The 27820-nt window shown below is 47.9% G+C and overlaps 1 protein-coding gene across 9 annotated transcripts in view; it reads left to right on the forward strand.

Moving 5' to 3' along the window:
- The window catches only part of GNAO1 (guanine nucleotide binding protein (G protein), alpha activating activity polypeptide O), a 280020-nt gene that overhangs the window by 90318 nt on the left and 161882 nt on the right, over positions 1 to 27820 (forward strand). For 7 of the 9 annotated variants that reach the window (XM_015421401.1, XM_015421408.1, XM_015421403.1 and 4 more), the window contains exon 3: positions 16744 to 16885. In XM_015421401.1, coding sequence (XP_015276887.1) covers positions 16744 to 16885 — 142 coding nt within the window. Of the gene's footprint in view, positions 1 to 16743; positions 16890 to 27820 lie in introns of all 9 variants that reach the window. The other 2 variants (XM_015421406.1, XM_015421407.1) reach the window with 2 other exon arrangements.

Consider the following 27820-nt stretch of genomic DNA (forward strand, 5'->3'; position numbering starts at 1 on the left):
TGCACTGATCAAGTGCGGTAGCTCCGCCTCTTCCTGTGCTCAATCATGGTTCCCAGTCACAGAGGACAGAACCTACACATGCATGGACATGTATGCTTGTACATATGTAGGTGCTGTGCCCATGTCTGCGGGGAGCGGGGCCAGCGTGCTGCATCACAAGGAAGAGGCAAGACGACAATGCTGGCTTCCTCTCTATGCTCATTGACTTGTCCCTATGTAGGCGTTGTGTACAGGGCTACGCTCTCAGCTCTATGGAGAAGATCTTGGCCTACAGCAACTTTGGGCATCCCAGATATGTAAAGATCTAAGAATTGCTCTGCTGATCACACACTTGGTCTCAAGGTCCTCATTTTAGCCAAGAGGAGGTATCACTTTACCGACGTTGGATGGGTACTTGCACTTCTGACAGGGAGCTACAGTGTTCTTATTGATTAGTGTTGAGGGTGGTGTCTTTCCAAGGGTACACCCTTTGACCAGTTAATGCTTGGGCAGGCATCTTGTCAAAATGTGCCGGTCTGCTGAATTATATTTGGGGTGGGTCACCTTCCCAGAGGACGGTGCGATTGCCAGGAAGTGACTTTGACTTTATTTTTAGGGTGCAGTCACTTTCCAACTGCAAAGTGCAGATTGATTTGAAAGGCCCTGGATCGTGCTCTTCCTGTCTAAGCTGTAGCTAAGCTGGCAAGCGACTGCAGGGATGGCGGGGGTGGCCATTTTGGGCAGATGAGCAGGGAGAAGCCTGTCCTGGCTTGCCTCTTCTGCTTGCCTGGCTCTGGCTTAACTCTTCAACCTGCCTGCTTCTCACCCCACCCTTTGCCACCCCAGCAGACGGTTGGGAAAGTGAGCAGTCAGGCAGATAGGAGTGAGTGAGGGGAGAGAAACTCAAACAAGGCAGTGGGGAAGCAAATGGATGAGGAGGCTGCAGGCAGTGAGGACACGTACAGGGAGGGGGAATGGAGTTGGTGCTGTGCAGTGGCAGGTGGCAGGCAAGCAGCAGCAAGGAGAAGGTGCTGGGACATGCTATTCCCTTGCAATTCCTTGCAGGTCTCCTCTTGTTTCTTGTAAAGCCGAATCCTGAATGGGGAAAGGCTCTTTTTGTAGCAGGAACTCCTTTGCATATTAGGCAACACACCCCTAATGTAGCCAATCCTCCAAGAGCTTACAGAGCTCTTCTTACAGGGGCTACTGTAAGCTCTTGGAGGATTGGCTACATTAAGGGTGTGTCGCCTAATATGCAAAGGAGTTCCTGCTACAAAAAGAGCCCGGGGCAAGAGTCTGTTCAGAATGCTAAACGTTGCACCTTGCTACGTTGGGAAGCGCTGCCCTATGAGGACAATTTGGAAACAGGAGCAGCTGAGGCTGCTGTGACTGGAGGTGGAATGCAGGTTAGGTGTTCAAAATAGCTTTGCCTGTTGCTGTTGCATCATAAGACTGATGTAACGTTTGAGGATCAGTGGCCAAGGTGAAGTTGTCAGAGGGTACCCTGCCCGCCTTCTCTGATGGTCCAAGGCAGAGAGGGTTGCCGGTTAAATAGCAATGACACTTGTCAGGGATGCTCTAGGCTGATCCTGCGTTGAGCAGGGGGTTGGATGAGATGGCCTTATGGCCCCTTCCACCTCTGTGATTCTGTGATTCAACCGTGCCACCATCGTTTTGCTACAATATATGCAATTTTAGCTACTTTTAGAGTGTTTACAGAGGAGATTTTCCTGGGAGTTTTTGAGGGACAGCATCAGCTGTGACATGTAACAGTTTTGTAGAGGCAGAGGTGAGCCCATATCCCATTTCATTTCTTTGTGGATTTGTTTACATTTTTGCAAACGGTTTCAGTGGTCTGCTTTTCTGTCTTGGTTTTAACAATTTATCTATTTGTGTGTTTTTAAACCACAGTTTATGTGTGCACTATACATCGTTTATAATGTTTTATCTAATTCTGAACAATGGCCTCAGGGTGTGGGCCGTGTACTGATACAGAGCATTTTCCTATAAGCTGGGGTGAGTGGTTGGAGAGAAGGAAAGGGGGACAGACACAGCCATTGCCAGGGGAAGGCAAAGAGGAAAATCAGGTGGGACAGTAGGAATGGGGAAGTGGAACACCAACCCCCCTGTGGATCCTTGTGGTCCTCCCACTTTTATGCTTATAATATATAATGTTGATATTTTTATCAAACAAATATTGCTTCGGTGGGAAGGAAACAGTTTCGAGCAAGGGGGAAAAAAAGAAACAAATATTACTGGAAAATATGTTGATTTCATGGGGGATGGGAAATCACTATGAGGATTCAAAATGCCACAAAAATGAAGACTCATAGGCCGAGTTCAGACTGGCAGTTTGCCCCGATATAGGCGTGTGTGAGGAATGTTTCACAAGCGGATTAATGGGGCCGTTCACACAGGCACATCTGTCCGGCGTTCCCCACCCGAACTCAACCTGTCTTGTAACGCTTCACTCCTGAGTTTAAAAGATACCTGGTGAAAGTGGTAGCAAACCCTGGAGAGCCCATTTATCCCGCTTCATTCCGCTTCCCAGAAGTGTGAACGCAAACCACGAAAAGCTGGGAACAACCTGCATTGATAATGTGAACCAGCTGTTCCCACAGGGATGCGCATAATGTGCAGTTGATTGCCCTGGAGAGGCAGCAGTGATGTGACTGGATGTGTGCTGCTCTACCACCCAATGCGGGGTGGGGGTGGGCACAACGGGATCCTGCCCCAATTGCTCATGTGCCCATGTGCCCACATGGCATGTCACTGGACTGAAAAACAGCCGCTTACAGCCGCGCCTCTGCCAGGGGCGGCCCAACAGTGTGAACGCTCCCTCGCGCCTCCTCCCGGTATGCTCCCGCATCAGTCGGCGCAGTGTGACTGGGAAAACCTGGAACAGTTTGTTCCGACTCTTTTTTGCCACGACTCCCTCCCACATCAAATTGCCAGTCTGAACTCAGCCATAGGTTCAATTTGTGCATGGGAGAATGACATGAAGATTTTAGAATCTAGACTGCTGGGATGAGACAGTGAAAACCATCTGTACGTTGAATCTGTCGTATGAAATGCTTTTCTACTTGAAGTTTCCTTTCCCAAGTTCGTGTGTCTAACTGGCTGTTGAGCATGATGAGATTCACTGTCAGAACTAGTTCACACAAAATGTTTCCCACTTGTGCAAACAGTCATGCTTTTCCTGGGATACAAAACAACAGTACAGTCCACAGTAAACAATGACCGAGAAAAACCAATAAATAACAACTGGGCACTGACCAACCCACCCAAGAGCAATAGAAAAGAGACTTCAATACAATAAGTAATGCATGTAATCCATCATAGGATAATACACAAATTCATAATATCCCAAAGGGAAAGAACAACGTCCAGAATAACAATCTCTCATAACAATCAAGTCTGGAAAAGATGTCCACAATGAAGTCAGATGTCCACCACTTTTCAACACTTTTCCTAGGTATAAATTAGTGTTTCGGACTTCAGGTCCTTCCTCAGGAGCTACAAGCCAATACTGTAAGTCTCTTAGAAAGCACCAAACATGCCTCCAACTTACATAGTAGCAACCCTTGTAGGTGCTTTCTAAAATTTAGCAGACCTGGCCCATATAAAACCTGAATGATTGTTTACCTGTTAAGAATCTGCTAAGAGACTTACAGTATTGGCTTGTAGCTCCTGAGGAAGGACCTGAAGTCCGAAACACTAATTTATACCTAGGAAAAGTGTTGAAAAGTGGTGGACATCTGACTTCATTGTGGACATCTTTTCCAGACTTGATTGTTATGAGAGATTGTTATTCTGGACGTTGTTCTTTCCCTTTGGGATATTATGAATTTGTGTATTATCCTATGATGGATTACATGCATTACTTATTGTATTGAAGTCTCTTTTCTATTGCTCTTGGGTGGGTGGGTCAGTGCACAGTTGTTATTTATTGGTTTTCCCGGGATACAAGCAGTTTGTGCGGTTTCTGTAATTGTTTAGGTAGACAAGCATCAAGGAAGCTGTCGTGAAGCTTTCTGCAAGAGTGCAATTTGTACAGGGAAAAATATTGCTAATCCTTCTGTGGCATCAGTGTCATTGGACCAATGGCAGCTTCAGGAAGTATTAACATTTTAAATAAAACTTTGTTGGTCTCAAAAGGTGTCACTTGACTCAAACATTGTTCTGCTGCTTCTGACCAACACGGCTACCCTACCTGAATCTATCCACATTAGATCCTTATCATGTTTGGAAGTTTTGGTTTGTTTGTTTTTTTAGGCGCATACACCCTTCTTTTCTTCCTATATGGTGACTCAAAGCAGCTAAAAATTAATTACAAAAATACAGCTTACACAGAAACAAATACAATACAGTATTCCAGCATCCTGTGTTGGTGCTGGTTTCGTTATTTCAACTAATTCCAGCCTACAGGCAATGAGCCACAGACAAAGAGCCAAGAGCATTTGTGGCTTTGCCCTTTGGCTCCCACCTCTGGACATTTCCCCTAAATAGCTGAAGACACAGAAGAAACAGAAGCTCAGACCATGTCTCCTTCAGTGAGCAAAAAGATGTTCTCGACCTAGTCCCTGTGCTTTCAGTGCAGCAATAATATGTAACGGTAGCATGAACTGTCTGTGACATCAGAGCCGCTCAGCCTATGGCATTAAGAGAGAATAGAACAGAAGAGAAGGGAAGATTAGGAATGAAGTTCAACATGGTCTGAATATGGATGAATCCGGCATGTGGGGTGGATTCCCTGGACCATTTTGCTGCAAGCTGATCCAGTGGAATCCATTATGAGTTGGCTGGCTTATTTTAGATGATTTGTGGGTCATACGCTGGAGGCAACATATGAAGTAAAACATCATTAAGAATATTAACACCATAAAAGTTGTGGCAGTTAATAAACCATTGAAATTCCAGCATTAAAAAACCCAGTGAGGGCATAAAAACTGCCTAGGCTGCGGTCACCCACACTAAATAATCCACTTTCAATCCACTTTACAACTGGATTTTACTACTGTGTGAACTGGCAAAATCCAATTTGAAAGTGCACTGAAAGTGGATTGAAAGTGGATTATTTAGTGTAGGTAATCGCAGCCTAAAAATGTACAGGGCCGGCTCGAGGTTGTCCTGCGCTCTAGGCGAGCGCAGATGCCAACCTCCCGGCGGGGCCCGGAAACGCGCTCTGACCTGTTCCCGGCAGCGGTGCCAAGGCGCGCTGGCTCTCCTGTAACCTGCCCACCGTGCCCCCGCCTCGCCCTTCCTCCACCTGGCTCTGCTCTCAGGCGCTCGTTTTCGTGCGAGCAGCGGCACGCGCAGCCGTCTAGCTTTCTCTCCCCCCCCGACTTCTCGCCTTGGGAAAACGCTTTTCTCCCCCCCCAAACTGTCCCTCGGCGCAAACGAGCCTGGGAAGAGAGGGGAGAGACGAGCGGGAGCACGGGGGGGAGGCGAGGCGAGCAAAGGGGAGGGGATAAGGGAAGGCGGCGGCGGAGGAGAACAGCAGAAGACGGCGGGCAGGCCCCAATCCGGTTCCACCCCCTCGCCCTTCCTCCCGATTCCCGGGTGGACTGCAGGAGAGCCGGGCGGGCAAGCGAGGCCTCCCTCCCGTGGGCGCAGAACGAGGACAGGCGAGATGCATGCCCATGACCGGGCAACCCCGGGGCAGCCATCCCTCCCCCTCCTCCCCATCCGAGCAGGCTGGGTTTCTTGCGGGTGGAAGCCAAGCCAGCGCTCCAGCCATCCACGCCACTCACCTGCCTCTGCTGGCACGCCTGGGGGAACCCTCGCACGCCACTGCTTCCGGAGGAAACTTCCTGGCCCAACGCAGGCTCCTCTGGCCATGCCTCCCCCGGCATGGAACGCCCCCCCGGCCCCTCCTGCCGCGGGGGGGCGAGGCAGGGCGGAAGGAGGAGGGACTGCCAGGTGAAGCCAGTGGGCGATGCAGTGGTACAGAGCGGGGGTAGGGAGACCCGCTGCTTTTGGAGGAAACTTCCCAGCCCATCGCAGGCTCCTCTGGCCGTGCCTCCCCCGGCACTGAACGGGCCCCCCCTCAGCCCCTCCTGCCACGGGGGGCGGGGCAGGGCGAAAGGAGGAGGGACCGCCGGGCGAAGCCAGTGGACGATACAGTGGTATGGAGCGGGGGTAGGGAGACCCTGCAGGCTGGCTGCAGAGCTCCTCCCAGCCCCGTTCCTCCCGGCTGCTGCCCAGGCCCGTCGGCGCCCCTGCATCTCTTCCCGCACCCTCAAGGCCGGCTCGCGCTCTAGGCGAAGGCCTAGTTCGCCTAGCGGGCAAGCTGGCCCTGAACATGTAGCACCTTTTTTAAAAGTCTCATAGGCCGGATATCGTGGGGGGAGGCGTGGCTAATTGCCCTAGCGCAGTTTGATGCGCGATTACGCGATCAGACGCGCCGGCAACACACCACGGGTCCTTCCCTCGGCACCGGCGGGTAAATGAGGGACTGGAGGGGAATGCTGCGCACTGGCGCGATCACACCACGGGCGTCTGGAGGCAGCCCGTGGCAAACGTTTACTAGTACCTTGGAGGTACTAGTTTTTTAAGGCGCATTGTTGGCGGTAAGCCACTGGTGCGCTCCACTTCCCAGATGTTGGGGTGTGATCGTGCCCGGATAATTCGCCCACCATCCGTGCCTCTCCCGCGGCAACTTTGCCGTGTGACCGGGGCCATAGAACACTTCTCAGGCTAGAAGCCAATGGTAAAAATGAGTTTTAAAAGATCAGCCCCTGAATTAAAAACCTGGGTAGACAGACATGTTTTAACCTGACACCTAAAAAATAATGGGGTCGGTGCCAGGCGAGCCTCAAGGGGAAGGGGGAGGCCATTCCACAAGCAAAGTGCCACCACTGAAAAAGCCCTCTTTCTGTCTGATGCCACCTCTGCCTGGGAGGGAATGATCATCAGAAGAAGCCCTTCTACCCTGTACAGTAGGGTTGCCAGCCTCCAGGTGGGGCCTGGAGACCTCCCACTTTTACAACTGATCTCCAGCTGACAGAGATCAGCTCCCCTGGAGAAAATGGCTGCTTTGAAAGGTGGACTCTATGGCATGGTACCACGCTGAGGCCCCTCCCCTTCCCAAACCCTGCCCTCTCCTGGATCCTCCCCCAAAATCTCCAGGTATTTTCCAACCCAGAGCTGGCAACCCTGCTGTACAGAAAGATGCACTTGGAGGGACATGGGCTGAATCTAGGTGCACAATGGAGCTTTCTGATGATTACTCAGAAAAATCCATTTTTTTCTTCCACTACCATTTGACATTTTACTGTGCTTTTGCTGATCAACTCTCCAGCTCTTTCATGGCAGCACATTACAAAAGGCTTGTTTCTGGGTGTGATGAATCAGCTCTAAATTTGAATCGTTTTCAAAACTCAGAGATAATCTTTCTGAGGGGGTCAACCCTTTGGGCTCTGCAAAGACAGCTGCCCCCCCCTTTCCATTTATATCACAGTAATTAACAAAGGCGGCCTGATCAGTACAGGAGCCGCTCATGTGTCTGAATTATGTGCATTGAGAAACAATGGGATACAGCTGGTGCCCCACACCCTCCGCTACAAGTATTCTGCAGCATCAACCAGTAAAATGATAAGCAGGGGTTGGTACAAACTGTAGCTAGGTCTTGAAGGAGGCCGGGGGAAGGGAGTGCACACCAGCGGAGTGCAAATGAAGGTATATGCAACTGTTGCTGTGACGTCCACTCCATTGAAGCACTGCAAAGATGTGTTTGGCAGATGGATGGTTTAATATTTGCATTAATTGAAACCTGCTGTTAAAAAATAAACCCTGCCTGGTTGTTTTGATCAGTATTGGAAATTAACCCCAGTATCAGCCTTGGCCGTCTGTGAGGCTTTGCCTCACGCCAAATGAATTTTCCCTTTTGCTTGCATTGGTTACCCCATGAATCAGCATTATATAACCAACCCTTCTACAGAATGATGGGGATGTTTGTGAACATTCCATGAAGTTACAGATATTGTAGCTAGAGGTCAGGAGGGACTCACAGCCAAAAGACAGCCAGTTTTTAGCTGACTTTTTTGCCGTAGCTTGTGCTGTCCAAATATCTCAGTCAGGACTCAAACAGACAGGATACAGGGAATTTTATTTGCTTATTTACTCCATTTATACCCCACCTTTCTCCCCGATGGGGACCCAAAGTGGTTTATGTCATTCGCCTGTCTTCCATTTTATCCTCATAACAACCCAAGGTCGGTTAGGCCAAGTGTGTGTGACTGGCCCAAAGTCACCCAGCGAGCGTCCATGGCAGAGTGGGGGCTTGAATTTGTGTGTCCCAGATCCTAGTCTGACACTGCGGGTGGAGTTCCTAGTCTCTCCCCCCCCCCCATACTTCAGGCACAGACTCCTGTCCTGAAAAACAGCTTCAGAGAGCTGCTGTCAGAGCTACTAAAGGCTTCCTGGAGCCATTTTAGGTCACAAAAATGGCATCCAGGGGAAGGCTTGCTTCTCATGCTATGGTCCCAGTCCAAATTGGTCCCCCAATGTATCTGATGTTTGGAGGGGAAAGACACTGCTAGCTCAGTTCATGAAACTTCCAGTGTCCTCTATTAGGGATGGGCACTAACTGAAATTTGTCATAAACTGGACCCAGTTTGTGGTTCATGTGCGATCACATCTCCCACGAACCTCCCACAAACTGAACCATTTTTCACAGATGTTCATGGGAGCAGTTTGTGAGCCAGACATGCTGGTGCTGAAGAATCAGTTGTCCAGGCCGTGGGGGGTGGACTTCTGCAGCCCTTTTGCAGTTTTTCTAGTTCATTTCTCATGCCTTTAACCACTACACTAACCGGTTTCAATAAGAAAAAAGCCCCATACTTGCTGCTCCTTTACACACCTAGAATTTCCTTCCGCATCAAAGCAAGTGGGACAGCCCCTTCTTCTGCTGAACTTTGTGCTCTTCTGCAGGTGCACCAGGGCCCCAGATTGGGTCAGACATTTTAAAGGTCCCTAACCTGGTGACTGCTTTCAGCCCTCTCGCCTGAAGTAGTACAATCTTACAAATAAACTTTCAAAAGTGAATAACCCACAATTAATTTTCACTGTTCACCCATTTAAGTCATTTGTGGTATGTCACAGGAGCTCGACGACAATCCCTCACTGTCTTCGTCACTCAAGCTCCCAATACCGCCGAGCTCGGCCACGTTGACCCACCCCTTCCCTCTCCTCAAGGAGTATATCGGCCTCAGACACCTGGACGGGGGAGGGAGGTTACATCACCGTTCCCTTCATGCCCGTCCCTACTGGATGAAGCTCTTCTTCTCTCTGGGCAGCCTTTCATCCAGGAGTCATCCCCGGCCTCCTCCTTCTTGTCCCTTATATTTCCCCCACCCAGTTCCCAGCCGGCTCTGCTCTTCCCGGGGCCCTTCTCCTCCTCGGGCCCCGCCCCTTTACAAAACCGGAGACGCACTTCCCGGGGTGTGGTTCCTCCTGCTCCAGCCCTCTCCCAGTCATTGAGCTCGGCTGTGGGGGCAGGCCCTCGCGCCGGGCTGCAGGCCCAGCACGGCTGTCTCATCCCCATCATGCTGGGCCAGGCTTGCTGTCCACTCCGGAGTCTGGTCGGGGCTGGGGGCCAAGCCGGGGCTGCCCGCCTCGTCCGTCCCTCCTTGCCCCCGACGGGGGCCCGAGGCCTTGCCACTGCCGCCCCTCCCACCATCGCCGGCTCCCTCCGCAAGCGTGGGCACAGCGGCCGGTGTCCCCATCTGTCCCGCCGCCCCCGCCTCCCTCCGCGTCCCGTCCCGCCACCTGGGTAAGTGTCAAGGGGGTAGCGTTGCGTCGTCCCGGCTCTCTGTAGGGCTCGGCGTCTCCGGCCCTGGGGGGGTGCGCTCCGGCCCTGGGGGGGTGCGAGTCCCGTCCTCGGGACATGGTATAAAAGAGCCAACTTCTGCATAGCTTCGTCGGCTGTTCACCTGACGAGGCCATTCTCAACACTCCACAGGTGACCAGGCCAGTGGTTTTGCAAGCCTGAAAAAGCTTGTCGTATAATTAGGGCATCTTGGCTCACAAATTGATTCCGTGATCTGAGGACCATTGTTTGGATTGGTGGTGTTATGGCTGAATAAGTGAACTATCATTTTCTGATGTATGGGTCACCTACCAATTTCCGCTTCTTCTGCCTTTCAAATCCTTTCACCACCCCCCATTGTGACCTCTTCAAAAATATGCTCCTGCCTCTCCTGCTACTTTTCTGTTTCATTGATATGTTAACTCTAGTCATGGAATCCCTCCATTGTCCCTCCACTGCAAAGAACAGGCTGAAGGCTCTCCGTTGCATCTGCTATTTTGTGTGATTGCCGTTAGGAGGCTTCTACTCTGCTTATTAGGCCCATGATAAGGGCCACTCTCTTCTTTTCACTGCCTGGTGTTCGCAGAACAAAAACGGCATTCCAAAAAGGACACACTTTCGTATAACCTTTAGTAAGCACCCTTTTGCAAAGTAGAACCATTACCCAAGATACTGTGCCATCCCAAAGGATGTAGTTAGTCGAAATCTGCTGTCCAGGTACAGAGAATGTCTGTCTCTTTGAGCCTCTGTGTGTATGTGTGTGGGCGGAGAGGCTTCACACCAAATCTTTTACAACAATACATTTGTTTTGCTTAATTCCCCCCAGAGTCCCTGCCAGCCCAGGTACCACCTGCGGTTTGTACCAACATGCCTTCTATGATTTGTTTGCTTATTCCCAGAAACGAAAATTGGTGATGAGTTCTGGTGTGGCTGTTCATCATTACTGTTGATTTCGTGGCACACCTATTCCCCATAGTCAGGCTGTGCTTCGCACGAGCAAAACCTGTTGAATTTTGTTGTTGTTGAAGGGATGAAGGAACAGACACCGGAATACACACGTTCATTCCTCTTGCATTTTTCATTGGCTGGCTGGTCTTATGCCTGGTGGGCAGTGGAAAGTGTTGTCAAGTCAGAGCCAACTTACGGTGAACCCACAGGGTTTTCAAGGCAAGAGATGGTCCCCCATTCAAGTACTAACCAGGGCTGACTCTGCTTAGCTTCTGGGATCTGATGAGAAAAGGCTAGGCTGGGCCATTCAGGTCTTGCGCCTAAGTTAGGGAAGCACAAAATGCACCATGGCCAACATCAGGCAGTGTCCACACTCTGAAAGTCTAGGAAGGGGGGAGGAGGAGGAGATTGGATTTATACCCCGCCCTTCACTTGGAGTCTCAGAGCAGCTTACAAACTCCTTTCCCTTCCCCTCCCCACAACAGGCACCCTGTGGGGTAGGTGGGGCTGAGAGAGCTCTGACAGGAACTGCTCTTTTCAAGAACAGCTCTGACAGAACTATGGCTTGCCCAAGATCATCCAGCAGCTGGGAGTGGGGAGTGGGGAGTGGAGGCGTGGGGAATCAAACCCGGTTGAAGGGGAGCTACTGCCTCTACCTGTGGCCTAAATAGGAGGGGGCCATGATAAACTCAGTCCTTAGGGGGTTCAGTGCTATCACTGTCACCATGCTCTGACCTGGATAGCCCAGGTTAGCCTGATCTTGTCAGATCTCAGAAGCTAAGCAGGGTCGGCCTTGGCTAGTATTTGGAAGGGCAACCTCCAAGGAAGACCAGGGTCATGACACAGAGGCAGGCAATGGCAAACCACTGAAATATTTAATATGTTGTCGAAGGTTTTCATGGCCAGAGTTCATTAGTTGTTGTAGATTTTCTGGACTGTATGGCCGTGGTCTTGGCATTGTAGTACCTGATGTTTCACCAGCAGCTGTGACTGGCATCCTCAGAGGTATAACACAGAAAGATGGAGTACTCTCTATGTCAATGTGAGAAGAAAAATGGTAGGCAGGTAATTTATATCTACTCAGGAAGGTGGGGTAGGGCTGAGTCATTATCTTGTAGGAGTTTCCAAGGCTGTGACATGCTAATGGAGGCGCTTTCCTGAGGAGGTTCTTTCACATATGGATTGGCTGTTGAAATCCTAATCTTATCTGTAGTGCTGCTGTAAGATGTAGAGAATTTTGTGTTTTTCAGGACAGGAAACCTTGCCCTATTTATTTTTAAACTCTCTTCTTTCCTGTTGAAATTGTGTTTATGTTTATGAATTTCGATGGCTTCCCTGTGTAATCTGACATGGTAATTGGGTGTGTTGTCCAGACTTTCAGTACCTTGGAATAAGATACTGTGTCCTGTTTGAGTTAGGCTATGTTCAACGACTGCTGATTTTTCAGGTTGGCCAAGTCTGCAGTGTCTTTCATGTTCTTTTATTCTTGTCTGGATGCTACGTTGTGTGGTCCCAATGTAAACCTGTCCACAACTGCGGGGTATGCGGTATACTCCTGCAGAAGTGAGGGGGGGTCTCTTCTGTCTTTTGCCAATCGTAGCATCTGTTGTATTTTTCTGGTGGGTCTGAATACTGTTTGTTGGTTGTGGTTTTTCATAAGTTTTTCCATCTGATCAGTGATTCCTTTGATATAGAGCAAAAACACATTTCCTGTGGGAGACTGTTTTTCCGCAGTTTGTTTTACGTTGGTTTAATCGCTCTTCTGATTTCTTGGAATAGCCATTTGCTTGAAGTGCGTGGTTTAGATGATTTAGTTCATTGTTGAGAACGTGCAGTTCATATATCCGTCTTGCACAGTCTACTACTGTTTTGATTATGCCTCTTTTTTGCCAAGGGTGGTGATTGGAGTTTTTGTGTAAATAACGATCCATGTGAGTTGGTTTTCTGTAGACCTTGTGACCTAATTGAAGGTTAGCTTTGCGGATGACCGTGATATCTAGAAATGGGAGTTTACCCTCGGTTTCTTTTTCCGTGGTGAATTGTATGTTCGGGTGGATGTTGTTGTTTTTAGACCACCTTTATGCCAATAAAGGCTAACTTGAACTTGAACTTGATTTCCTCATGAGCAACCTGTAACCCTTGTGGCAATCCCAAGTTTATCTTAGTGTCTATGAGCAGTTGTCCCAGGCTAACTGGATCTCGTTAGGTTGCAGAAGCTAAGCAAGGCCAGCTGTGGTGAGCACTGGGGTGGGAGACTGCCAAGGAAGTCCAGGGTTCCTACACAGAGCCAGGCAATGGCAAAACCTGTTCTTCTCCTGTCTTGAAAATCCCGCGGGGGTCACCCACGGGGGCTGCGACTTGACAGCGCTTTCTACCACCTAGGAACTGTTAGCATCAGAAACATAAAAGAACAATTTAGGTCCCGATGTTTTTATGTGATGTGGTTTAAACAGATTGCTTCTTTAAGCACCCTCTACGCTCACAGTCAGAGTAGTTAAAAAGGGCTTAAAAAAAAAAAGATGAGAAAGACATTGGTCATCTTGAAAAATAGCCACCTTGTGCGGATCTGAGGTGGCCCCATAGGTGGAGTTTTGAACACAGAGACATGGGGGGGGCATATCTTCTTTGTCAGAGCCTTCTTACCCTGAAACAGAAATCTCATTCTCCCAATGAAAGCAGCTATGCCACAAATTTTAAAGGGCTGGGGTTTTTTTTGCAAGATTCTCAAGTGTGGCAAACGGTTGCTCTGACTACAGCCTTGAATGTGATCGCAAGAAGGGGCCTTCAGAATGCTAAATGCACTCATCACAAAGGCAGTGCGAGGCTTTCCACGTTGGGAAATGAAGGCTGTGGTCCTCCTCAGCATGCTTATCAAGGAGAGCAGCCGAGATGATTAAGGGGTTGGAGTACCTCTCCTAGGAGGAATGGCTGAAGAGCCTGGAGCCTTTCTATTTAGGGGGGGGGATTGATAGAGTTTAAAGATATATATATTCCTGGAGCCAAGGCAGTGAAGGGAGAGAATTTTTTCTCCCTCTCCTACAATACTAGAACTTGAGGACAAACAAAAGGAGGCACTCCTTCGCTCAAGGAGTAATTAAAGGAGATTAGACATTGATGGAGGACAGATCAGTGGCTACTGTCCAAGGGAACCAAAGAGAACTGCCATATTTAAAGACAGAAAACCTCTGAATCCCAGTGGTAGAAGCAGGCTGCCAGGCTGCCATCAGCAACCCCTGGGATTTTTATGGGCACAGGGAGAGGCATACCAGTTATCTTGGCATGCTGATGTAACTTCCAACAAAAACTGGGACATGCTGTCGTGGGGCACTCTAGGATTTGCAAAAACTTTGTAGTAAACACCAGAGTGTTTTTGCAAGTCCTGGAGCATCCCATGGCATCACTGCCAGTGAAAACCAGCATACATCCCCCAACTTGGTGCTGTTTGCTCCCATCGGCCTTTCAGATGGTGGCTGGCAACGGTCAGGTTCGTCAAGCCTAGCTAGGAGGCAACACGAGGGAAAGTCCTTGCCTTCTATGTCCTGTGGGTTAGCCCTTTCCAGCAGCTAGATAGCTACTGTGAGAAACAGAATGCTGAACCAGATAGACCACTGGCCTGATGCAGCAGATCCATTGGACTCAGTGAGATTGACTTCTCAGGAAATATTTTAAAGACTGCACTGTAATTTTGGTAGGAAATGCTATAAGATGCCCTGCAGAGACATTTGGTCAATGTTCAGATATGGAGGGCTGGATTAACTCTGTGGGACTTTGTTCCAAGTAAGGCAAGCCTCTTGCTTTGGCAGCCACTTCTTTCCATCAGTGTTTGTCCGCTGCCACTGCTCTAAAGGTAGATGGGAGAAAATGGGAGGGTGAAATAGCATCCTGCCACATTTTGGCATCACTTCCAGCTACATAACCAGAAGTGTCATCACCATGTCAAGGGACACTCTAGATTCATGCCAAACTCTATGGTTTTTAACCATAGAGTTTTAGGTGAGTCCTAAAGCATCCCCGTGATGCAGGGGTATCACTTCCTGTTACACGACTGGAAACAGCATCAGGGCACTGAAGGATATCATTTGAGTAAGTCCCAGCCCCTTCCCTCCCCGACCCTGTCGTTCCAAGTAGATATGTTTAGGACTTGGCTGTAAATGTGTGTATTCAGTGGGAACATCTCTGCAAGGCTGAGATTCAGATGAAAGATTTTTGTCTGTTGAAGAGAAGCGTCTATGAGAATTAGTCAAAAGGACTAAATGCACAAGCTTCCAGGAAGTTTATTTATTTTAAATGTTTATTTATTTAAAATGTTTCTTTATTAATTAGACAGTTGTTATACCCCTTCTCCAGGAAATTTGCCTGAGAAGGCTTACAAAAAACCCAAACATAATAAAAATATAAAGCATTAAAAGCTATGAATTAAAATCCAGAATTAAAAAACAACAGGGATCACCGATCAGCTTAAAATACATTTTAGGTCTAAAAGCACATTATAAAATTTATATTTGAATATTCCCACCTTTCTCCCAAGCATTTCAAGGACCCGAGACAGGTAACAACAATGTAAAGAACAACACAAACAAATCTGGCAAATCAGCCATTAAAGCAACGCATTGAAAAGAAAACTAAAAACAACTCATGCCCCAACCAGTTGGGTTCTTCTGCACAAGCACCTTTGGAATGAATACCTTGAGCTTCCAAAGTCTGGGGTCTGCTTTGTTAAATACAGGAATTAGTCCATTTAAGGTACAAGTCATCCATTTCATTGTGTGTGTATGTGTCTGTGCGTAATGTGCCATCAAGTTGCAACCGACTTACGGTGACCCCAGCAAGGGGTTTTCAAGGCAAGTGATTGAGCAGAGCTGGTCAGCCATGGCCTTCCTATGCAGAGTCTTCCTTGGTGGTCCCCCATCCAAGCCCCAACCCTGCCTAGCTTCTGAAATTTGACAAGATTGGGCTGTAGTATTCCATTCCACATCCCCTTGTTTGTTTAAACAAGTATTTAGTGCACTTTGTGTGTGTGTGTGTTTACTTTTATTATTTGTATGCTACCCTTCATCCAAGAAGTTCATGGCAGCTTCCTTTCCCATTTCACCTAGAGACAGAAGGACTGACCCAAGATCACCCAGTGCACTTCAGACTGAAGTTTTGAATGCAGTCCTGCTCCAGTCCCTACAGCGTACAGCTGTTATCCATAATATAATCAAATGGTCAGAAAGCCAGCGAGGTTTGGTGGGGGAATTCCTGGTTGTTTCTATGATGCCTGCTGAATTCACAGCAGAGGTGAGAATTTAAACAGGGGAATTCTCAGCTCAGGCTCTTAGATCCTGACTGCTGGACGAGCATGGCATAATGGCAGAGCGTTGGAGTAAGATCTGGGAAACCTACGTTCAAATCCCCACTCTGCCATGGAAGTTCACTGGGCCAGACAGTCTCACAGCCTAACCTACCCCACAGGGTGGGTGGTTGTGAAGATAAACATGGAGAGAGGAAGATCGGTGTTGTAAGCCACTTTAGGACCCCTGCTGGGGTAGAAATACTAAAATAAATAAATTATCCTGTGCAAAGTAGCTGCATGTAAGCCATTCTCCTAAGGTCGTGCCCCCCCCCCACCAGGGAGAGAAAGCTGGAGGGGATCGGGCACAGCTGGCTGCCTCTGCTGTTTATGGATTCTTACCTGATCTCTCCTTTAACTAATTTTCCCTTGGGGTTGGGAGGGGGAGGAGCAGGGATAATTAGAAGCTACGGAGATAGGAGATAAGCAGAGATAAACAACAGATGGAGAAAGATGGCCAGAGGCACCGCAATCCCCTGAAGCTTTCTCTGCTTGTCTCAAGGGATACTTATGAATTCTCAGCCATGACAGCCCAACTTGGCAGTGCTCATAGAGTCACCGTTGGGTGTGGTCAAGCCCGTAGCCACTCTCGAAAGGGAAGACCTGGTGACAATCTTTTCCTTTTCAGATTTTACAGGCTTCTCTTTCTTTCTTTCTTTTTTTTCTTTAAAAGGATCATCCATGAAGATGGCTTCTCTGGAGAAGACGTGAAGCAGTACAAGCCTGTGGTCTATAGCAACACCATTCAGTCCCTGGCAGCCATTGTTCGCGCGATGGACACCCTGGGCATTGAGTACGGAGACAAGGAGAGAAGGGTAAGTCAAGGATGCAGGAGATACCAGTGGACAAATACTTTGGAAATGGCTAATTCATAACAGGGTGGGCGGGAGGGTGGGAGACACACTTTAGTTTGTATATCCATATAATATGTGTATCCTGGGATGAGAGAAGAGTATTGCAACACTCCAGACTGTGCAGTTTGAATAAATTGCACAGGCAAGTAAATTATTACATCAGTTGTGTGTGCCATCATTTAATTACCTGCCCACATTTGGACCAATGCCTTGCGTGACAGTGTAGAATAATGTGCTACCTAAGTAAACTATACAAGGTAAGTGTTGTTTTTAAATAGCTTAAAAGCTCAGTGGTCATAGGGAAGTACAGGGTCGGGAAGGAGCCATCCATGTCATTGAATCACATGGTGCAAATCTGAATATTTATTCAATATTAGGAAAAAATATCCCTACCTGTAGAAGACTGGCTTGTTGGGGAAAGGATAAGCTGGGGTATTTTATTTATTTATTTATTAAATTAGACTTGCTAGGCCACCCTTCCCTGTGAGCAGGGCTCAGGGTGGCTTACAGCAAAAAAAAAAAAGCACAATAATACTAAACGTAAAACAGTATTAAAATTCAACAACCACAATAAAACAGTACAATCCCAGATGGAAATAAATTTCTAATACCCGCTTGCCCCCTGGGTTAAGTAAGAGACAGAACAGAGGGAGCGGGCGGGGCGGTGAGAGTGCCAGGCCGTCGCTGTCTACAACCAAATACCTGGCGGAACACCTCTGCCTTGCAAGCCCTATGGAATGGTAACAGATCCCGCAGGGCATGGATGTCCTCAGGCAGAGAGTTCCACCAGGTAGGGGCCAGGGCTGAAAAGGCCCTGGCCCTGGTCGAGGAGAGCCGGATCTCTCTTGGGTTGGGGACCACCAGGAGGTTCTTTTTCCCAGATCGTAATGCTCTTCCCAGGACATATGGAGAGAGGTGGTCCCGAAGATATGTCCCCTGAAGTGCTAGTCTTCTATAAGCAAGCACTTTATTTTCATTACAAGGAGCACTGAGACATACTCTCTCTCTCACCTGCAGACTGAAATGGGACAGCCTAGCAAGGACTGTGGCCGTCCTGGTCACCTGACTATGTTCATCAGGTGATGTCACACTGTAACGGGACTATCTGTAGGAACATTCTTCAGCTTGTACTGGATGGGGCTTGAGCAGGACATCACTCACACACGAGAATCTGCTTTGGCTACCGGTGTGGCTTTGAATTCCCAAGAGAGAAGGGCCCCTAGGCCCAAAGGATGGTCCGTGCCACTTGAGATCTTTTGATGCTGTAACACAGTGGGAAGTAGCATCGGGCGGGGGGGGGGGTGTCAGCACTCTGAGTGGTGCTCTGGAGCCCTTTCCTCATGGCCAGCTTCAGCAGTGCAAGGGGGTTGTGGAAGAGCAGCACTGGGACTTGGCCACAAGCCATTTTGCAGATAGGACAACATCTGGATTCCTTCCTTTTGTCAAGGTAGCCCTCTGGCACAGTTAGTCGCTGACCAGGGCGCATCAGTCACAGTCTGGTGAGGATAAAGCATTGTGTTTTTCCACGGCCATCATCCCAGTGACTTTCAGAAACTGACAGTGCAATCCTTTGCCCAATTCCTCCAACTGAAATCAGATCTGGGCTTAGACTAGCGTTAATGCTGGTACAGTTGCTCTGTGAGCATTCTTATGAAAGCATGCTCTTTCCTGGAAAAAAGCAGCTGTTTCCTGGTTGTACTGTGTTAATGCTGTCATGTCTGCAAACCTTGATAATTCTCCAATTTAAGAAGTGGAGGCCCAGACCCTTCCTCCTGCTGGTTTTCTTTTTGAACTCCTGTAGAGGGACAGACCGTGAATGGTAGGTACCTGTGCCTTTGGGCCTTGATGAATGGGTTAGAGTTTCTGTTGCACTTCCAGTGTTTCCAAGTAGCATCTGGTTGTGATCTGTACAACAGCCCCATAAGGTAGATCCACCTGACGACATCCCCATGTTGCATCTATGGTCTCTGATAGGCATCCTTAAGGCCATCTAAGCTGTGTTCCTGGCAAAGGTGAGATTTGAACTGGGAGATCTTGGATCTGGTTCGATTCCCTGTGCCTCTTTAGCTGCACCATCTCTTGTAACAGAACCAAGTGAAAGACTCTGTACCAAAAGAGAATTCACTGAAATTCCAAATACTGGAGTTCTTCTGCAAGGATCCTGAGCCTGCACAGTTCATCATTCCTGTTCTGGCGAGCCTGGACATCCCTTTCAATATTTCCGACTCAGTTGTTTGATGACTCCCCCTGCAGATGTTCCCCTTAATTACTGGAGGTTATTCTCCAGAGATAACTTGTTCCTGGAGAAACTGACCAATTATCTTCCTTTTGCCAGTTGGTTCTGTATTGTTCTACCACTGCAGTTTTTGTGCTGCAGGAGAAGCAGTTATTCTCTGCAGTGTGTCTGTAGCATTGGAGTTCAGTGACGGCAGCCCAAACGTACAACTATGGTTTGGTTCATACATGCACAGTGATGACTCAGCACTTGGCAACAACTCATGACTGAATGTGTGAACTGACTCTGTCAAAAAGTATTATGTTGGAGCTGAGCATGAATGCACCATCTGTGACATTAGGTCTCTGATGGTCTGTTGATGTGCGCAAACCCTTGCTTGACGCTTGCAGCTATTCTGGGGGTCGTGGGTGAGGGAACCAGTTCAGAAAGGCTGCAGTGTTGCAGATTGGGAATGGCATCTTTGCACTTTGGGAATGGCATCTAAAACAATCTCTATAGGGATAGGACAACTTGAGCCATCTTTCCTTAGAAGCAGTACTATTTAACTATGCCTGGTTGGCATCAAGGAGGTTTGGGGATTTTGCATTAAATGCTATTATGGCAGCGAGACTGGGGTTTTTTGTGTGATATTGTGGAGGGGGCAAAATGGGCTTCACAGAAACAGGAGGACTAAAGGATCAATAGAAATGGAATAAGACAAGTCAGTATTTCTGAACATTACAAAAAATCTAAACAAGATAGATGAGTTTGGCGTTCTGAGCTGGAAATATATGTCATTAGAAGTGGGTACATTGATGTATGAAAAACATAAGGAAAGGGGAAGTTACAAAATGGAGTGTTGGTGTGTGGGAACATATAGAATTTTATAATATAAAAATAAAAGAGAAATTGTTTTATATACTTAAAGGAAGAGACGTACTTGAGATTCAAAAGGGGAGTTCAGAAAGATCTTTCGGGAATCTACTGGAGGTAGAGAAAGAAGGTGTTAGTGTTTTCTGGGTCTTCAGGCATTTTCTCTAGTTTTTCCTTTGGTGTGATGTCATTCACCTTTGGAGGGCAGGAGGGGCCGCGCTTCAGTGGTCCAGCATCTGCTTGGCATGCAAAAGGTCATAAGTTCAATCCCTGGCCTCTCCAATTAAAAGATCTAGTGGTACATGATGTGAAGGACCTCTGCCTGAGACCCTGGAGCAGTGGCAGACCTTCATTTTGGGGACCCTTCTCAATCAGCCATGATAGGGCAACATCCAACAAGGTCCAAAGGGCCTTGCTGCCCTTGCAAGGACCTCGAGGCCCAAACGGTGGAGAACCATCCATCATCAATGATCAGGAAAAAAAGTATTGCTTCATTCTCTACTAGAGACATAGAAGGTCGTCAGAGGGGTGGGGCTCGTTAGGATAAAGAGATTAAAATGCACAAGTGAGAGCACAATCACACGCACAATTAGCCGCGCCATGGGCACGAATGCCGGGCAGATTTAAAGGGCGTGATCAGACACGAACATCTGGGAAGGGCCTGCACCCGTCAGCGACCCATTTTGCTCTGCCACAGAAGCAGAGTAAAAAGACACCAGGGAACGTCTGGTAGCAAACAGGTTGCTACGGGCCATGGATGGACTTTCCCCTGTCTAATCGCTGCAGTGTGCTCTCACGGGATGGTCTGATCAGGCCATCCCAACTCCATGCCATTGTTTCCCCCCCCCCTTCTCAGTATGTGCATCATCGCGCACTCCATAGGGAGCCCTCAGTGCGGAGATACAATTCATTGATTCCCCGTTCAAGCACATTAGGAACAAACGGCAAAAAACACAAAACCCGACTCACCCGCTGTTGCGTCTGATCACGCAGTGGGAGGCTGCCCCCGCAGCTTTAAAGGACTGTGTGATCGCACAACTGCGGGTCAAATTCCTCCCGGGGAAATAACCCCGCTTCCCACACACACACGTTATCTTGCGTGTATGACCACCACCTGAGACTAGTGCAGCCTGAATTGAGAATTCAGATGTCTTTTTATGGTTCTGATTGGCTAAGGGCTGAGCTGTAGAAGTACTAAGCCATGCACCAACGAAGGATTCGAGGATCCATCTACCAAAATGTAGGCTATGAATAGATTCTGGTGAGCTTGGCGACCCCATTCAGCTGGGCATTTGGGTGCTGCAAGCCCCCGAGAAAATGTTGAAACTTGGCCAATTACAGGGACATTTTGAGGCCATATGAAATGAGTATTAGAGCATATTCTAAGGTCAATATTAAGTACTTAAACCCATTGGCTTATGATTCTGGCACTAAAATAGCCTTATTTTAATAACAAGCACTTTAAAAAACTCCATCAATTTTGTTGAAAAATTCACTTAGTTATATTAAAAAAAAGTTGCTTCAGGGCCCCTCCAAGATTAGGGGCCCTGAAGCTTAGGCTTCATTAGTTTCATAGCAGATCTGCCCCTGCCCTGGAGAGCTACTGCCAGTCTGAGTAAACAGTACTGATTGTGATAGACCAAAGGTCCGATTCTGTATAGAGCAGTTTCATAGCACGGAAGATCTGCCCATGCAAGAGAGGAAGCCCAGGAGAAATATGGGGGTGAAAGAACAAGAGGAAGGGGAGTGGCAGGGCCTGCTTCTTCCCTCTCCATCCTGCCGTTCTGTCTCCATTTTGGTGAAAAAAGGCAAATTCAGTCTTGGGTTGTATTAAAAGGGCCATAGCATTGAAATCGCAGGCAGTCATAGCCCCTCTGTATACTGCCTTGGTCAGGCTGCACCTGGAGTACTGTGTGCAGTTCTGGAGGCCTCACTTCAAAAAGGATGTGGACAAAATCGAGAGCGTGCAGAAGAGAGCGACGAGGATGATCAGGGGTCTGGAGACTGAGCCCTACGAGGAAAAGCTAAGGGCCTTGGGAATGTTTAGTTTGGAGAAGAGGAGACTGAGGGGGGACATGATTGCTCCTTTTAAATATTTGAAAGGCTGTCATTTGGAGGAGGGCAAGGAGCTGTTCCAGGAGGCAGCAGAGGATAGGACGCAAAGCAACGTGTTTAAATTACATGCAGAAAGGTATCAGCTGGATATTAGGAAAAAACTTTTTCACGGTCAGAGTGGTTCAAAGGTGGAATCAGCTGCCTAGGGAGGTGGTTAGCTCCCCTTCACTGACAGCTTTCAAGAAGAGGCCGGACGCACAGTTTCTAACAAGGTCTTTGTGCTTATAGTGTGCCCATTGGCTCAGGCCATGTGCCTTACTGTTGATGCTCCTGTTGCAAGTTAGCCTGCATGGTGTGGGGGGATAATTAGATGCAACGAGAGGAGGAGGAAAGCCCCGGCAGGCAGGCAGGCAGATATGTTTGTTCTGGATGCCCATTGCCGTTCCAATAAGATTAGCAGCCGTGAAATCTAATTCAAGACAGGTTCCGCGACATAAAAAGAAGGGGGGAGGGAGTCTATGCATCCTCAAATGCAAATAGGTCAGGAAAAAGTTCCTTTGGCATTCCTTGTCATCATGAAATGGATTATTGTAGCTCTTTAGCAAAACCTGAGTTCTAAGGCTAGGCACCTGATTCTTTTTTTTAATATAAAAAAGGAACAAGAGAGCATGCAGGTCTTTAGAGCGGAGGATGTACAGTCAGAAAATTGATTTTCAGCTATTTCTAAATGGGAACTGAGAATGCTGGGTAATGCTTTTGGATTGCCGTCATGCTCATTGCGGTCCACGCATGTCGGTTCCAGAACTAAACACATAATTGACAATGCAGAAGGCAGTATTGTTGCTGTTCTTTTTAGGTTCAGGGGCATTGTGCTGCCAGTCGTGACTTCTTCAACTCTTTTTCCCCCATGAATCAGAAGGTTTTTCGTAACGGGGTGTTCACTTTTGACCCTCTGGCAAACTGTTTGTTTTGTACCTCTGCCATTTCCTTTTTTTAGTACTGTGTCCGTTGCTGTGGTTTGTTGACTTTGAATTGTTTATTTCAAAGACTGACAACCCACCTTTCCATCATTTAGTCCTTCAGGGCAGCATGCAACTGTAGTTGGAGAACAGGGAAGTCTATATGCAGATCTTCCAGTCCACCACTAGCTAGTGGATTTGCATGGATAGAAGAAGAGAAGAGAAGGTTGGATTTATACCCCACCCTTCACTTGGAGTCTCAGAGTGGCTTACAGTCTCCTTCCCCTTCCCCTCCCCACAACAGACACCCTGTGAGGTGGGTGGGGCTGAGAGAGCTCTGAGGGAACTGCTCTTGAGAGAACAGCTCTAAGAGAACTGTGGCTTGCCCAAGGTCACCCAGCAGCTGCATGATACCCACATTGAAGGGCCAGAGCAGAGGGCTGATACTCTTTCGTATTGCCCTGCAGTGACAGCCATTGGTGCTGCCTTGGTTTTTCCCATAAATAGGTGGCTTGATAGCCTTAGTCTAAACAAGACTATTTTCCATGTTCCCAGTTGTGATGTCTCCATGTACATATATCACGTGTACTGATTATTGCAAACGTTCATCTGCAAATACTAATGGCTAATAGTCACAATGGCTACTATGATGGCTGTCTACTCCCTCCAGTACCAGCGGCAATATGCCTCTTGACATCAGTTGTTGTGAAGCACGGGCCAGAGGATGCTGTTGCAGTCTTCCTGCTTGTGGGCTTCCAAGAGGCAGCATGAACAAAATGTTGGACCAGATGGGCCTTTGGTCTGATCCAGCATGGCTCTTCCTAAGTTCTTATGTTCATTGCAAGTGTCTGCTCAAGGCTGAGATCCAGGAGTCAAGTGGCTGGAGCCAGCAGTACTAGATCTGAGATGTTGTTCCAGCTAAGGAGAACAGAGGCCTCAACTACTCTTGCAAAGAGGAGGAAATGCAAGCTCTGCCCCTCCAGGAGGAAGCTTGTAGTTCTTCAAAGTGTCACGCCTGATTATGACAGTGAGTATTCTGACAGGGCTGGTTCTTGGCTTAGAGGGGCTTGAGAGGCAAGTTGGGGGGAGACCTCAGGTGCTGCAGTGGTGGAGGGTTCAGGGTCCAAGGCTGTTTCGGAAGACACGGCTGTATCGCTGGGTGAGAGAGCTAACTAAGACACCGGGGCCCCTCCTGCTCATTAAAGGTGTCTCAGCTGCCATGGTGGTGTCAGGTGCACAGCTTCGTCTGTGTTTTCAGTTTCTTTGCCTGGTCCGTGACAGTGTGGCCTAAAGGACAGTTAATAAAACCTTTCATTGGAGCGCCAGAGCTTTCTTACCTGATATGCAATTGCAAGCTGCTTAAAGGAAATCGTAAGCAGAGGAGAAACACAGGCACAGAGGACTGGGCAGTCTCCCTTCCTTTGGACAGAGTAAGCAAGGGAGAAACAGAGACACAGAGGGCTAGATAGTCCCCATTCCTTCAAACAGTTTGGGATCAGAATTCACTGATGGAAGGTATTTCCACAGTAGCATAATGCAAATGTTCCTAATTACCAGGGGCCAAAAAGATCACAGGAGCTGCGGTGGCTCAGTGGTTAAGATGCTGAACCTCAGGCTGGAAGGTCGGTAGTTCAGAAGTTCGAGACCCGAGTGCCGCATGACAGAGTGAGCTCCCGTCTCTGGTTCCAGCTCCTGCCAACCTAGCAGTTCGAAAGAAAGAAATTGCAAGTAGATAAATAGGTACCACTTCGGTGGGAAGGTAACAGCGTTCCGTGCACCTCGGCATCTAGTCATGCCGACCACATGACCATGGAAACGTCTTTGGACAGCGCTGGCTCTTCGGCTTGGAAACGGAGATGAGCACCGCAGCCCTAGAGTCGGATTCAACTGACTTTTCAGCAAGGGAAACCTTTACCTTTACTAAAAAGATCACAGGAAACCACCATGAAATGGTTGAGGTGGATTCCTGAAGCGGCTACCGAGTAAGCAATGCCCAAATGCACATGTTAACTTTGAAATGAAATGATTTTGCACAAAATGTGTCCTCAATGATTTCTGTGTCATCTAGACCAGAGAATCACCAAAGGAGGGGGCTGAGTAGAATGGTCTTCCTCCCTTGCTAATGTCACTGGTGGTTCAAGCCCTCTTAGCTGTGATGGGAGACAGGACAGAGACCAAACCCTTCACTGCAAACATTTGGATGGGTTCCAAGTGGCCAGAAGCTCTGTTCATGGGTGCAAACCCACAGTTCTGTTTCCCTGAACGGTTTCAATAGACTGACAAGCAGATAGATGCGCTCAGGTTTGAAAGGTCCCCAAGCCCTGTGTGCTAGTAAAATAGGTATGGAGTGATAGTCGTGTAAATTAAAAGCAGCTGAATACGAACTCAGCCAGTCAAGCACAATAGCAAATTATTCTAGAATCTGAACAGTTCTAAAGTGCAGGCTGATACAGACTTAAGGAGAGGTTTGTTAGCACCAGTCATGAATATGCCTGTGTGTTGTGGTTTGGGCAGCCTGAATAGCCCAGCTTAGCCGGTGCTCATTGGAACTTGAAACCTCAGCAGTGTCAGCCACACGTAGTGCTTGGATGGAAGACCACCAAGGAAGGCTGGGGTTGCTATGCAACGGAAGGCAATGGCAAACCACCCCTGCACGTCTGTTGCCCGGAACGTCCTGTGGATGGGGCCATTGTGAGCCAGTTGCAGCTCAAAGGCACATTCTCCTTCACGTGGTTTGACTTTTGAAAGCCATGTTTGCCTTCCGCTTTAGTCCGCAGAGGTAACACTATCTTTCTGCATTGTTTAACATGTTTAATACCTATGCTTTGTTCAAATTTCTGTCATTACTAGTCCTGTTACACTGCTTCTTAGATGCATCACCCTACTGGCTGCACTGATTTACCATGTGTGATCCACCTTTAGTCTCGGTGATAAAGGTGGGGCATAATTAAATAAATGTAATTTGTAATTCAGGTCAGGGGGAGGAGATTGCCAGAAATGGGGGAGGACATGAAGGGTACACTCAGTAGGCTGTGTGAAGTTTGTTAATAACCATAGCAATTCATTGTTCACATTTCTGTCATTACTAGTCCTGTTACACTGCTTCTTAGATGCATCACCCTACTGGCTGCACTGATTTACCATGTGTGATCCACCTTTAGTCTCAGTGATAAAGATGGGCCATAATTAAATAAATGTTGCCTTCATTGGCTACTGTTTTAAAAGACGTTTGTGTAATTCGTAATTCAGGCCAGGGGGAGGAGATTGCCAGAAATGGGGGAGGACATGAAGGGTACACTCAGTAGGCTGTGTGAAGTTTGTTAATAACCATAGCAATTCAGTGAGTAATAGCGGAATAAAAACCAAAGTTTGAGTCCAGTGGCACCTTTAAGACCAGCAAAGTTTAATTCTGGGTATAAGCTTCCGTGTGCATGCACACTTCATCAGATGCATCAGATATATGCTCTGTTGCTTCAGACCAACACGGCTACCCACCTGAATCTATCCGAATAAAGATTTCACTTTAATAAAAATGAGACCTCATTAAAAATCAAAATTAAACATTAATGATATAAGGTGAAAGACATAAATGTACAATAAATTAGGCATGAGTTTGTTAATGAAATGAATTGAAAAGAAATTTCCCCCCAGGTATGTTTGTTATGTCTTTAAAAATAAAAAAATATTGGGGGGGGGAATAAAAATTAAATGTTGTAATTGATACAATTAGAGAATAAGTGACTGTTGCCTAATGGTTTGTCAGTCACTCCAGGGCTATGGCTGTCCTTGGACCAGCACACTGGAAGGAGGGGCTTAACTGACTTTTTCCTCCGCAATTAGGTAGAAGAACTGATGACATCTTTTCCTCCTCTTTATCCCTGGAAGTAATAGGTGTTGTTGTTGTTGTTTTTAATGAGAACTGGAAATTTATCGAAAGGACCTGGAATCTGTCCAAAGCAGCCAGCCTCTCTTCATTCCCATGGTAACAACCCTAGGAGGAAGGGGAAAGGGGTGATAGTAAAAACTTCCCCCTCCTCTCAGGGGTTGCCTCTGTGTGCTGCACACCCAAGTAAATCAGCCACAAGCCTTTCCAATGCAAGCTACATAAATATGCACAATGCCACTCGTTGTTTTTTTAATGTAGGTTGTTGACCAAACGGTGGGAGCAGCTGCCGTCTAATCTGTTGATACACATTCAAATGTGCTGTCCAAGGGAACTTTGACTCCTCTGAGTGCCTCTAAGGCGACTGCTTAAACAAGTGCTTTTAAAGCCCTGAATGTGCAGCTGAATTGCCACCAAAAAGGTCACGCTTGCCTCTGGGTGGGAGGGAGGGAACAGAAAGCATTGAATCTTTTTTATATAGTTTTCCTACATGCAAAAGGAAAAAGGATGAAAGGGAGGAAAAGATATTTTAGAAGGCTACCTTGTTTTCAGGACAAATCAGGACAGGCCTCAAACACACTACTGTGTCATAGCCTCACGCAGGGCTCTTTTTGTAGCAGGAGCTCTTTTGCATATTAGGCCACACACCCCCTGATGTACATAAGAACATAAGAACATAAGAGACGCCAATGTTGGATCAGGCCAAAGGCCCATCCAGTCCAACACTCTGTGTCACACAGTGGCCAGAAATACCAGTGCCATCAGGAGGTCCAGCAGTGGGGCCAGGACATTAGAAGCCCTCCCACTGTTGACCCCCCCCCAAGCACCAAGAAGACAGAGCATCACTTGCCCCAGAGCCCCTAGCTATACCTTGTGGCTAATAGCCACTGATGGACCTCTGCTCCATATGC

Source organism: Gekko japonicus, unplaced genomic scaffold, assembly GCF_001447785.1.
Source record: "Gekko japonicus isolate JY-2015 unplaced genomic scaffold, Gekko_japonicus_V1.1 scaffold674, whole genome shotgun sequence".
In the NCBI taxonomy this organism is placed as follows: domain Eukaryota; kingdom Metazoa; phylum Chordata; class Lepidosauria; order Squamata; family Gekkonidae; genus Gekko; species Gekko japonicus.